General features: G+C 36.9%; 1 protein-coding gene across 1 annotated transcript in view; it reads left to right on the top strand.

The window, feature by feature from the left end:
* The window catches only part of ZGRF1 (zinc finger GRF-type containing 1), an 88,169-nt gene that overhangs the window by 37,533 nt on the left and 37,021 nt on the right, over positions 1 to 13,615 (top strand). The window contains exons 11-15 of the mRNA XM_027599161.2: positions 6,131 to 6,277; positions 10,172 to 10,175; positions 10,635 to 11,290; positions 12,614 to 12,752; positions 13,235 to 13,419. Of these exons, the coding sequence (XP_027454962.2) occupies positions 6,131 to 6,277; positions 10,172 to 10,175; positions 10,635 to 11,290; positions 12,614 to 12,752; positions 13,235 to 13,419 (1,131 nt within the window). The remainder of the gene's footprint in view (positions 1 to 6,130; positions 6,278 to 10,171; positions 10,176 to 10,634; positions 11,291 to 12,613; positions 12,753 to 13,234; positions 13,420 to 13,615) is intronic.

Genomic DNA, 13,615 nt, shown 5'->3' with positions numbered 1-13,615 from the left:
TCACTTTCACTTAGATTTTTGATGTTATATTTGTTGTAAGAAGTCTTGGATTTATTTGGGTGTAGATTTTTTAGAATTTTTCACACTGCTTTGCTTCCTTGCCCTTCTGTGAACATAATACTTTTTTGTTCAATGGCAAATAATAATGTTATGCTTTTGAAGACATTTAAACAGCAAAATTACATAACGTGTAATGTTAATGCAAACTCATACTTAAGTGATTATTATATGAACAGTATCACTAACTTGCACATGGTTTCACTTGCACAGCAATGCCAGCTATGTTAAGACTATTGCCCATGCTCTAGAGATGTAACAATGTTATCACTGTTAGGGTTCATCCCTTATTTCAATGATGTTAAGGTATAAGAAATGTGAATCATAAGAATTGATGATATGTAATGTACTCCTCTTTCCCTGAATAGAATTGGCTTCATAACATATTGCTTCTGTTCTTCTGTGTCTCAAGTTATAACCATGGACTATGTGTGTGTGTATATATAGGGAGGTAGATAAAGATATAGATGTGTACACACACACACTTTTTCTTTCTACTAAATAAACTGATAAATGGATCTCTGTTTTCTAGTTCCCAGATGAAGAAAACTTTCCAAAAGGAGGTATTAGCTTTAATATTGAAGATAATTTTCAAGTGAGAGCTGAGTGTAATAAGGACTCAATTGAAAATGACTGTAAGTAAATTAAGTAAAATATAACATTAAAAGTTATTTGATATTGAACAAACTGTTATGTAAAAATCCATGCTTTTTTTCTTCTCCACAGTTATTTTAGATTTCTCTCCTAAAAATTCACAACGTTCATATCATTATTTGGATTACAATTGTAAATCAGCAGAGAAGACTTCATGGGAAGCAAATAAGGTATAATGTAAGGAGAATTTTAATGCTTGAAGGTAGAAAATCTTGGTAATCTTGGGATGCCTGGGTGGCTCAATCAATTAAGTGGCTGCCTCTTGATTTTGGCTCAGGTCATGATCTCAGGGTCCTGGGATTGAGCCCAAGTCAGGCTCCGCACTCAGCAGGGAGTCTGCTAGAGATTCTCTCCCTCTCTCTCTCTCTCTCTCCCTCTCCCCTCCTACCACCTCTCCCCCTGCTCCTGCATGCTCTCTCTCTCTCAAATAAGTCTTTAAAAACAAGTCTTGGTAATCTTAGAAGAAATGAATCCAGCAAAAACTAAAAAGATAAAAATCTTTGGATTTTTTGTTTTTTACATGATCAAGAAAATTTATCAATAACCAACCAACATTATTTTAGTGATAAAACAGCAGCGTAATTTGTTAGAATAAATAACAAAATGTGGATGACTGCTATCTTATTACTCAAAGGTGTGAATTTTCTAATATGACATAAGAGAGACATACATAATTAGGAAGAAATAGAATTAGAAGAATCAGTTAAAAATGAGAAGTTTAAGAAGAATTTTGTAAGGTAGCTGAAGACAAGATAAACTTGAAATGTTAAATGCCTTCTTATACCAGTTAGAATATATAATAGAAAAAGAATCCCAATAATAGTAACAAATGATATACAATGCCTAGGCATAATCTTAATTGGAAATGTGTGGAACATGTGTGAAATAGACTATGAAATTTTACTGTGGAAATATAAAATTCATGTATAAATAGCAATTCAACAATACTGAATGCCCTGTATAGGTCAGAACTTGTAAGACTTGGGTAAAGAGTAATGGACAAAACAGGTATGATCTCCCTTTTTTTTTTTTTAAGATTTTACTTATTAATTTATTTAGAGCAAATGAGTGGAGGGGGGAGCAGAGGGAGAGGGAGAGAATGTCAAGCTGACTCTGTGCTGAGTGCAGAGCTGAGCTGGACTCGATCTCACGACGCTGAGATCATGACTGGAGCCAAAATTAAGAGTTGCATGCTCAACTGATTGAGCCACCCAGGTGCCCCTGATCCCTGTCTTTAAAGGCCAAGGAGAAAGAGGTTGAGATGTTTAAAGGAGGGAGAGAGATGTTAATCAAGAAAACATCTCTCTCCCTTAAAGGAGGGAGAGAGATGTCAATCAAGAAAACAAGCAAACAAATAAATTGAGATAATTGCTCTGTAGGAAAGCTGTCAAAGTACTCTGAAATTATAGGGGAATCTACTTTATGGGTAATTAGGAAGGCTTCTCCAGCTATGGCAGCAGTGAGGGGAAGAACATACCTTGCAAAGAAACTGCAAGTGTAAATACTGCGAGATTGAAAAAAGTTGAGTGGGCTTGAGAAAGTGGAAGAAAACCAAAGTAACGGGATTGTAGTGAGTGAGAGGGAAAGTGGTACTTAGAGACTGGAAAAGTGAGCAGGATCAGACACACAGTCTTGCAGTTGAGGTTAAGAATTTTGATAGTACTCTGTTCCATTGGGAAATCCATGAAGGGTTTTCAGCAGAAAGTCACATGACTTAATTTACATTTTTAAAAGGTTTTGCTGGCTGCTCTATGGAAGATGGGTTTAGTGGGCGCTGCTGGTGGAAACCAGTTAAGAGGAGCCTTGAATGATAAGGACTTGAAGGTAGGGATTGTGGCAGTGAAAGGAGTTAGAAGCATGGATGTTGCTGGTTTGAATGTAGATAGTAGGCTGAAGAAAACTGGAGAAGAAAGATTTCTGGCTGTCTGACTTAACAGTTGTGTAGACTGAGGTGGTTTTCACTGGGTGGAGTAAGATAGAGGAGTTGAGATTGCCAGAACAAAATACCACGGGATGGGTCTCGTAAACAACAGAAATTTATTTTATCATAGTTCTGGAGGCTAGAAGTCCAAGATCAAGGCTTTGGCTAATTTAGTTTCTGATGAGGACTCTCTTTATGATGGCTACCTTCTCATTATATCCTGACAGGGCCTTTCCTAGGTGTGTACATGTGGAGAGAAAGAGAGCAAGTGAATGCAAGCTCTCTTTTTAGAAGGACACCTATTCTGTCATATCAGGGCCCCACTCTTATGATGACCTCCTTTATCATTTACACTTTGTTATCTCTTAGAGGCCCTATCTCCCAATACAGTTACATTGGGGGTTAAAACTTCAACATATGAATTTGTGGGGGACATATTTCAGTCCACAGCAGGGAGAAGCATGTTTGGTGAATATACAGACACAGACAAGGAATGCCCGTGAGTCAGTCAAGTAGAGATAGGAAGTTAGAAGTTGAGTACCTGGGTCTGGTTCAGAGAAGTTTGTGTGGTCATTTGCACATAGCAAAGTTTAAAGTACTGAGAATGGAGGGGTTCATTTCAAGAGTGTGTAGAGAAAGGAGAATGTTATATTCCATTCTCAAGAATTGGGAGGTGGAGAGGGCTAGTTATGTCACTTATTGTTGTAAAATGAAAGAAACTGTTCATTTGGCAACTTGGAGGTCATCGGTGACTTTGGTAAGAGCAGTTTCAGTGAAATAGTGAGGGTAGAAACCAGTTAAGAGTATATTTAATAGTAAATGAGAGCTGAGAAATAGTGACTGTAGATGTGGAAAACTCCTTAAGAAAATTAGCATAATTAGTCAATCAGTCACTCTTTCCTCAAATAATTTTTGAGCAACTATTGTGTGTTACACTGTTGTACGTGCTAGAGATAGGCCTGTGAATAAACCAGGCAAAGATCTGTTTTCCTGGAACTTGCATTCTAATGAAAGGAAACAGACAATAAGCAAGTATATAGGGCGCCTGGGTGGCTCAGTTGGTTAAGCGACTGCCTTTAACTCAGGTCATGATCCTGGAGTCCCAGGATCGAGTACCGCATCGGGCTCCCTGCTCAGCAGTGAGTCTGCTTCTCCCTCGGACCCTCCCCCCTCTCATGCTCTCTCTCTCCCTATCTCATTCTCTCTCAAATAAATAAATAAAATCTTTAAAAAAAAATAAGCAAGCATATAGTACCTCAGAGGGTTTTAAGTGCTATGGAGAACAATAAAGCTGTGTAAAGGGGATAGAGTTCTATTTTATAGGTAAAATAGGCCTCTAATAAAATGACACTGGAGTAAAGATCTAGAAGGAGAGAGAGGAAGGGAGAGCACACATATGCCATGAAGATATCTGGAGGGAGAGCATTCCAGGCACAAGGAATAGTAAGTATAGAGGTTTTGAGGCAGGGGAATGCTGGCCAATTTGTAGAACAGCAAGGAGGTAGCCCTGGAATGAATGAATGAATGAATGAATGAATGGAGAGTGGTAGGAAGTGAGATCAAAGAGGAAGTAAGGGGCCTGATCTTACAGGGCAGCTGCATAGGACATTTTCAGAACCTTCTTGTACTTTGAGAGAGTTTGGGAACCATTAGTTTTAATGAGAGGAAGGAAATAGTTGAACTTATGTTTAGAAAGAACTCTGTGGCCTGTTTGTAGAGAATGCACTGTAGATGTAATACTCAGCGTGTAATACTCAGGAAGTACTGCCTCTTATTGTTACTTTTGGTGAAGGTGCAATACAATGGAGACTGCCTAGGTTTGAATGCCAACTCTGCTGCTAATAAGCTGGGTGAATTTAAACAAGTTTAATTGCTTAACTACTCTTTTTCTCAGTTCTCTAAGTGGTAAAATAAAGAAAATGGGAGTACCAATCTCCTATGGTTGTGATAAGGATCAAATAAGTTAAAAATATAAGGTGCTTAGGATACGCCCTGGCACACAATAAGAATTTGTAAATATAGTAAGACTATTACCATGGTGATGATTGACTGTAATTTCCCATTAGTTTGTTTCTTCTACTAGATTGAGCTCCTTGGGTGTGGGGATCATGAGTATTCATTTTCACATCCTAATTTCCTAGCACAGCATCTAGAACCAAGTGGCTAATCAAGAAAGTGTTTTAAAACTTGTATATAAATTTTTATCTTGATTGTAATTTACTAAAAAAATAAACAGATACATTCTAACAAGTTTAAATCATTCAGAACTATATAAAGTTTCAAGAACCCTTTCCCTCTAATTCCACCTCCATTAGAAACCAACCATTCTTAACAGTTTAGTATGCATTCTTCCAAACTTTTATTCTTTTATTCTATTGTTATACAAATATATGTATATTAAATGTGATCATCATATTAGATTTTTAAGGTGATTAATTTCTGGAAGCAGCAAGAAAATGAAATACTGTTATAAGGAGAATAACGTAATGAATAATATGACTATTCAGGTCTGGAATATATCAAAAAAGTTTGCTCCATTTGGGAGCAATATTTTGAGATTTAGGTCAACTGTAGATAAACCCTAGACCTGAAGACATTAAGAGAAAGCTGTTTATTCCTTGAGTCTGCAGGAAGTTTTACTTTCACAGCTCTAAACATGAGGTCTGAGTTAATCTTAAGCCCCTTCGACTGGAAATTCATCTTCAGAACCAAATCTCCATAATCCAGACCAATCTAAATCAGAATCTGACCCATTTCAAATAAATCCAGTAGTTTTAATTAATTAATTAATTAATTATTTATTTAAAAGATTTTATTCATTTACTTGACAGAAAGACACAGTGAGAGGGAACACAAGCAGGGGGAGTGGGAGAGGGAGAAGCAGGCTTCCCGCGGAGCGGGGATCCCGACACGGGGCTCGATCCCAGGACCCTGGGATCATGACCTGAGCCGAAGGCAGACGCTCAACGACTAAGCCACCCAGGTGCCCCTATTTAATTATTTTTTAAAAAGATTTTATTTATTTATTTGACAGAGAGCACACAAGCAGGGGGAGGGGCAGAGGGAGAAGCAGGCTCCCTGCTGAGCAGGGAGCCCAATGTGGGACTCGATCCCAGGACCCTGGGATCGTGACCTGAGCCCAAGGTAAGACACTTAACCTACTGAGCCACCCACTGACTGAGCCCCATAAATCCAGTGGTTTTTATGTTCTGTATTTTACTTTTTATTTTTATTTTTTTATTGTTATGTTAATCACCATACATTACATAATTTGTTTTGGTGTAGTGTTCCATGATTTACTTTTTATTATTATTATTGACTTTAGTGAGTTTATTCTATCATGCCCCTTTGGGAAGAATCTTTGCCCTGCTCTAGCTCTTCATAATGTGGCTTGAAAGCATTATTTTTATAATGTAGATTATTAGAATTCATTCAGACTACAGGGAAAAAAATGTAATAACATTTTGGTCAGTAGTTTTGTTTTTTCTTTCTGAATAGGTGACATCACCAGAACAAAAGAACTCTACATTAAACCCTGTTTCTACTTTTTCTTTGAACTCAAGAGATGAAGACTTTGTGCTAGAATTCTCTGAGGAGTCCCTGAAAGAAAGAACTTTACCTGGTGACCTTCACTTCCTCAACTTAGTTACTATCATAGTGCTCTAATATCTCTCTGTGTAAAATGAAGTTTTTTATTTGAGAAATTGTTACTAAACTAAAAATAATCTTGGGACCAGATTCAGTGTCATACCCCTCAAGCTTTCCCACAGACTTTTTCTATTTCAGATGGTCCTTACTTCCAAATATAGTATTTCCTTCTAATTAGCAGGTTCCTTCTTATTTTGCCTGTCAGTTTCTCATCATGGACCTCTGAAAGTCTCTTCTTTCTTTTTTTTTTTTTAAAGATTTTATTTGTTTATTTGAGAGAGAGAGAGAATGAGAGATAGAGAGCATGAGAGGGAAGAGGGTCACAGGGAGAAGCAGACTCCCTGCTCAGCAGGGAGCCCGATGTAGGACTCGATCCTGGGACTCCAGGATCATGACCTGAGTTAAAGGCAGTCGCTTAACCAACTGAGCCACCCAGGCGCCCCAGTCTCTTCTTTCATTACAGTTCTTCTCACAGCTCTAACTCCAGAGCCAGGCGCCTCAATTGCCCACTCTCCTCCCAGGGGAACGGTTCATTATGAATGTTTCATTTACACCATTGGTTGACTGTGGTCTAACCTCTTACTTTCCCCTGTTTTTGCTCTGGGATCCTGGCAATATCAGGGAGCTCTTCAGCTGCTGCTTCCACAGTTGCATTTTCAGGTCTCCGTGTTTTCATACATTTTGACTCTTCCCTATGAGTAATTTCCTGCTTCTTGGTAAAGTACAGTACATTCTGTAGGATTCTTTCCACTAATTTTTCTTCTTTCTTTTTTTGTAATTTCACCAATGGATCTTCCCCTAATTCCAAAGCTATATTAGGTAAGGGGTGAAGTTGTAGGTAATTTTTTTGGTCATGGGTGGATGATATAAAAAAAAAACTTTGTAATGTGAATGAGTAGTTGGGTTGGAAAAGGTTTAGTGAATGTGGTTGGTAGAGAAAACAAGGTAGGGAAGAGTCAGTGTGGGAGGATTGGGTATCTAAACAAGTGAAGTGACAATGGAATAATAGATGATTTTCATGGTTAGACTGTGAGTCTTTCACTCTTTATTTTTAAAATTATTTATTTTTAATTTTTTATTCAAGTATAATTAACATGTAGTATTCTGTTAGTTTCAGGTGTATAATACATTGATGGCAACAGTTTTATACATTTCTCAGTGCTTATTCAGAGAAGTGTGCTCTTAATTCCCTTTATCGATTTCACTCCTCCCCCTACCCATCTCCCCTCTGGCAACCACCAGTTTGTTCTCTGTATTTAAGAGTCTGTTATTTTGTTTATCTCCTTTTTTCTTTGTTTTATTTCTTAAATTCCACATATGGGTGAAATCATATGGTATTTGTCTTACTCTGACTTATTTCACTTAGCATTATACCCTCTAGGTCCATCCATGTTGTTGCAAATGGCAAGGGTTCATTCCTTTTATTGACTGGGTAATATTCCATGGGGTGTGTGTGTGTGTGTGTGTGTGTGTGTGTGTGTGTGTGTGTGTGTGTGTGTGTGTGTACACTGTATCTTCTTTATCCATTCATCTAAGGATGGACAGTTGGGTTGTTGTGTGTGTGTGTGTGTGTGTGTGTGTGTGTGTGTGTGTGTGTGTGTACACTGTATCTTCTTTATCCATTCATCTAAGGATGGACAGTTGGGTTGTTTCCATATCTTGGCTGTTGAAGATAATGCTGCAGTAGACATGGGGGTGTATATATCTTTTCAAATTAGTGTTTTCCTTTTCTTTGGAGTTGTTTCCATATCTTGGCTGTTGAAGATAATGCTGCAGTAGACATGGGGGTGTATATATCTTTTCAAATTAGTGTTTTCCTTTTCTTTGGGTAAATACCCAGTAGTGGAATTACTGTATCATATGGTAGTTCTATTTTGAATTTTTTGAGGAACCTCCATACTGTTTTCCATACTGGCTACACCAGCTTGCATTCTCACCAACAGTGCATAGGGTTCTTTTTCTCCACATCCTTGTCAACACTTGTTATTTCTTGTCTTCTTTTATTTTATCCATTCTGACAGGTGTAAAGTGGTATCTCATTGTGGTTTCAATTTGCATTTCCCTGATGATGAGTGATGTTGAACATTTTTTCATGTGTCTGTTGATCATCAGTATGTCTTTGGAAAAATGTCTATTCAGGGGTGCCTGGATGGCTCAGTCAGTAAAGCGGCCGACTCTTGATTTCAGCTCAGGTCATGATCATAGGATTCTGATGTCAAGACGCATCAGGCTCCATGCTCAGCAGGGAGTCTGCTTGAGGATTCTATCATTCTCCCTCTGCTTCTCCCTCTGCTTCTCCCCCTGCTCGCATGCTCACTCTCTCTAAGATAAATAAATAAATTTAAAAGAAAAAAAAGAAAAATGTCTATTCATATCCTTTGCCCACTTTAATGGAGTTACTTGTGGTTTTTTGGTGTTGAGTTGTAGTTCTTTATGTATTTTGGATATTAACCCCTTATCTGCTATATCATTTGCAAATACCTTCTTCCAATCTGTACATTGCCTTTTTCTTTTGTTGATGGTTTCCTTTGCTGTTCAAAAGCTTTTCATTTTGGTGTAGTCCCAGTAGTTTTTAATTTTGTTTTTGTTTCTCTTATCAGAAGAGACATGTGTAGAAAAATGTTTCTAGGGGAGCCTGGGTGGCTCAGTCATTAAGCATCTGCCTTCGGCTCAGGTCATGATCCCAGGGTTCTGGGATCGAGCCCTGTGCAGGGAGCCTGCTTCAACCTCTCCCTCGCCCCCTGCTTGGGTTCCCTCTCTCACTGTCTTTCTCTCTGTCAAATAAATAAATAAAATCTTAAAAAAGAAAAATGTTCTATGGCAAATGTCAAAGAAATTACTGCCTATGTTGTTTTTTAGGAGTTTTATGATTTTAGATTTCACAGTTAGGTCTTTAATCCATTTTAAGTTAATTTTTGTTTATGGTGTGAGAAAGTGGTCCAGTTTTATTCTTTTGCCTGTAGCTGTCTGGTTTTTCCAACACCAGTTGTTTAAGAGATTTTCTGCATTGTATATTCTTGCCTCCTTTGTTACAGATTAATTGACCATATAAGTGTGGACTTATTTCTGGACTCTATTATTCTCTTTCATTGATTTATATGTCTGTTTTTATGCCAGTCTTTTACTCTTTAATGAGGTTTTAGCTTTTCTGTCAATGTTGCTTGATTGACTTGTTAGAATTATAATCTAACACTATAGAAGAATATCATTGGCTCACCTACTGCTCTACTACCTTCCCAAGTGATCTCCAGAGTTTATTTCCAACAAATAAGTCTGTCCAGAAGGTAAATTATGATAAAATAGGAAACCATAGCATTGTCAGATAAAAACTTAAAGCTTATATACTTCCCATGTAGTAGTATTCATTCATTTATTCAGCAAATATTTATTATTGCTTTTTATATTTTCAGGAATATATCAATTACTAACACTGCTGAAAAAAAATTCTTTTTTTAATTTTTTTATTTTTTAAGATTTTATTTATTTATTTGACAGAGAGACACAGCAAGAGAGGGAACACAAGCAGGGGGAGTGGGAGAGGGAGAAGCTTCCTGCAGAGCAGGGAGCCCAAAGTGGGGCTCAATCCCAGGACCCTGGGATCATGATCTGAGCCGAAGGCAGACACTTAACAACTGAACCACCTGGGTGCACCTGAGAAAAGAAATTCTAAAACTCAGCTAAAATCTGCCATAACATGAGTTTACCAGAACTGAACTCTTATCACATACCAATAGATCAGAATAAGGCTAAATACCTTCATTACATATTAATGTATGTTACCTTAATTAACATAATAATGTTAACATATTAATTCCTGAGTGTAGTAAATATAAAGGACGTTATAGTCACATGGTCAGATAAATAAACCATGAACTTCAGTCTCTGGAGTAGGAATGTAAAGTTGAACACAAACAACTAGTTCTGAGTATTTGTCCTGACTCTACCAATCAGTAGTCATGTTACCTCTAGGTCTTGGTGGTCTCATCTGTAAAATGAGAATACTAAATCCCTTCTTGGCTGTAAAGTACTCTGAAACCTTAAGTGCTATGTAAATATAATCTAGTGATTGGTGGGGGGCGGGGGTGAATCCTTAGCTAAGGGGGAAAAGAAAAAGAGAAGAATTGCAAGTTCATCAACCTTAAGAAAGTTTGAGTCTCTTAAGCTTTGAAATCTTTATTTTTTGAGACTAAAATCATTAAAAATTTTTTATTATGGAAAAGGAAATAAAATTATGGTTTTTTTTTTTCAAGGCAAGTTGGTACTCTTTTTTGTACAGATAGCTACTGGTTTTTAGAGCCTAGGTGATGACTATAATACATTTTTTTACTTAATCAGCTCTTTTTCCCCCCCTCAGTTATCAAAAAATCCAGTTCTCTGGAGAATAAGAACTTTCAAAGGCTTCCATTAGTAAGTAGAACCCGAGTTCCACTTATTACCTTGCCACCTGCTGAAAGGTCACCTGATTTAGATGCTTGTTCATACGTGATCAACTGTGACAGGCAAGAATCTTCTGGTTCCCGCCACATATTCAATTTGTGTGAAGAATCAGGAGTTCTTTCTTTTAGCTGTGGGCTTGACCAAAGTGAAACTTCCTTCTGTAAAGAATCTAGAGAAGTGACTCCAAGGGACGTTTTACTTCTCAATAATGTATCTACTCAAAGCAAGTGGCTGAAATATCAGAACATACCCCAGTGCAATTTGACTACTTCAAACAGAGTCAATAAGAAAGTAACAGATGGCTTCTCTGCTGAAGTTATATCTGGGACACATTTTACTGACACAGGTGAAAGACAGAATGATGCTGTAAATAAAAGCTCTTTAGACTCTATGCATTTGCAAATGTTAAAAGGCATGCTCCATCAACAGCAGCAGGATTTTAGCAGTCAAGATTTGGTTCCCAGAAAGAAAGCACTCTCTTTGACTATAAAGCAGACTTCCAAGACTGAAAAACTTCAAAACTTGTTAAGAGAGTCTGCCTGCTACATCTACAGTGTAACAGGAGATTTACAGGTGAGGAAGTGTACCAATGTATCTTGGTGCATTTTTTCCAATAGTTACTGTCTGAATTTTAACAGAAGAATTACCAAAATCATATAGGAGCAATGATTTTACTCTTGGAACGGATGGCTTTTTTTTTTTTTTCTTTTTTGAGTTTTCCAGAACTCTAGGTACAGTCATATCTTCTTTGACTTAAAATCTTTCCTAGTAGTGTGAGCATTAAATGAAATTATATATTTGAAAGTGTCTGGTGCAGTATCTGGCACATAATAAGTACTTAATAAATTATAGCTCCAACTGTTTCTACTTCCACTACTACTATTACTGTGATTGTTCTCATTTTTCACTATCAGTTCAGTTTTGCCAATCAGATCATTGTTAAGGTAAAGTTACATCTTATTATGCATTGGTTGTGCACAATTATTGTAGTTGTAACCAGAAATTGAAACACATAATGTTGTTCTTTATATATATATATATATTTTTTAAAGATTTTATTTATTTGACAGAGAGAGACACAGCTAGAGAGGGAACACAAGCAGGGGGAGTGGGAGAGGGAGAAGCAGGCTTCTGCAGAGCAGGGAGCCTGATGTGGGACTTGAGCCCAGGACCCTGGGATCATGACCTGAGCTGAAGGCAGACCCTTAACCACTGAGCCACCCAGGCACCCCCATAATCTTGTTCTTATCAGCTAAGTTTTTCCTAGCAAAAACTAAAAACTTATTAAGGGACAGACAAAAAACATTTAGTTTTATTTATATGATTAAAAGTGCTATGCAATTCACAGTGCTTGAATTGTGTAAGACTGTTGAATCACAGACCTGTACCTCTGAAACAAATAATAATACATTATATGTTAAAAAAAGAAAAAAGAAGAAGAGAGCAGGAAGGGAAAAATGAAGGGGGGGGAAATCAGAGGGGGGGAAGAACCATGAGAGACTATGGACTCAGAGAAACAAACTGAGGGTTCTAGAGGGGAGGGAGGTGGGGGGATGGGTCAGCCTGGTGATGGGTTTTAAAGAGGGCACATACTGAATGGAGCACTGGGTGTTATATGCAAACAATGAATCATGGAACACTAAATCAAAAACTAATGATGTATGGTGATTAACATAACATAATAAAAAATGCGCATGCCTCTCAAAAAAAAAAGTGCTATGCATAGCCATTCTTGCTATATTCACTGTCTCATTTAAAATTAGCAAATGATTTTCAAGAATTCTGAAAATTAAAAGAAAAATGTGTTTGTTAAACATATCTATAGAAAATAGTTCACTCATTAGTAAACAGTATTTTTCTGGAGTTGTTATAATAGATTGAATTATTCCATTTCAGGAGATAAATGGCTCTGAGCTATGCTTTCCAAGTGGGCAGAAAATAAAATCTGCTTGTCTTCCCCAAAGGCAGATTCACATACCAGCTGTTTTTCAGTCTCCTGCTCATTATAAGCAGATTTTTACATCTTGTCTCATAGGTATGACTGTTATCCTTCTATTTTATTATGATTAATTGCTGCTTAATGTAAGTAGTATAGCTGCAAGAAAGCATGTCATCTTGTACTGTGACTTTTCATATTAAATTCTCTACTTGAGATTTGTTATTTTCCATATGTTTCCTCCAGTTTTCAACAGTAACTTATATTCTAATTTCAGGTCAAATTGAGTTTCATAATTGGGAAATGACAGTATTACCTTTTTCAAGTTACAATTTTTCATTGTTTTTAAACTAGAAGTGTTACAGATGGTTTTGTTAAGAAATTTTAAACATGATGCATGATTAGTTTTGATAGTTCTTTTTGTTGTACTAGGACAAAACTTGCCTTTAAGAAAGTGGATATTAGCATTAGGTTATAGATTACTCTGTTAAAAGGCTTTTTTTAAATTTAGCTAACAATACACATGATACAAAATTATTTTGTATTTAATTTTCATCTGTACTTATCTTTTTTTTTTGTAGAACATCTAAATATATTGCTGTTTGGGTTGGCACAGAGGTTGCACAAAGCTCTTTCAAAAGTTGACATATCATTTTACACATCATTAAAGGGAGAGAAACTGAAAAATGTAGAAAGTAATGTGCCATCCTGCCATCATCATCAACCTGCAAAACTTGCAATGGTTAAAAAGGAAGGTCCAAATAAGGTATTATTCCCTTCCTTGCCTGTTGCCCCACCAAATACTTGTAAAAAGTTTAGGTACCTGCTGCTTTATGACAAGCTTAGTTAAAGATCAAGTCTTGATTAGGAGCCACTTGAGGTGTTAGTAACTAACATATGGTAAACTCCCAGGAAATTTTTATTGAAAGATTATCTGTGTTCTAGGATACAAAAATATGAGT

The sequence above is a fragment of the Zalophus californianus genome, chromosome 2 (genome assembly GCF_009762305.2).
Source record: "Zalophus californianus isolate mZalCal1 chromosome 2, mZalCal1.pri.v2, whole genome shotgun sequence".
NCBI lineage: Eukaryota > Metazoa > Chordata > Mammalia > Carnivora > Otariidae > Zalophus > Zalophus californianus.
Note: the sequence above shows the minus strand (reverse complement) of the source record. Positions and strands in the feature narration are given on the sequence as shown.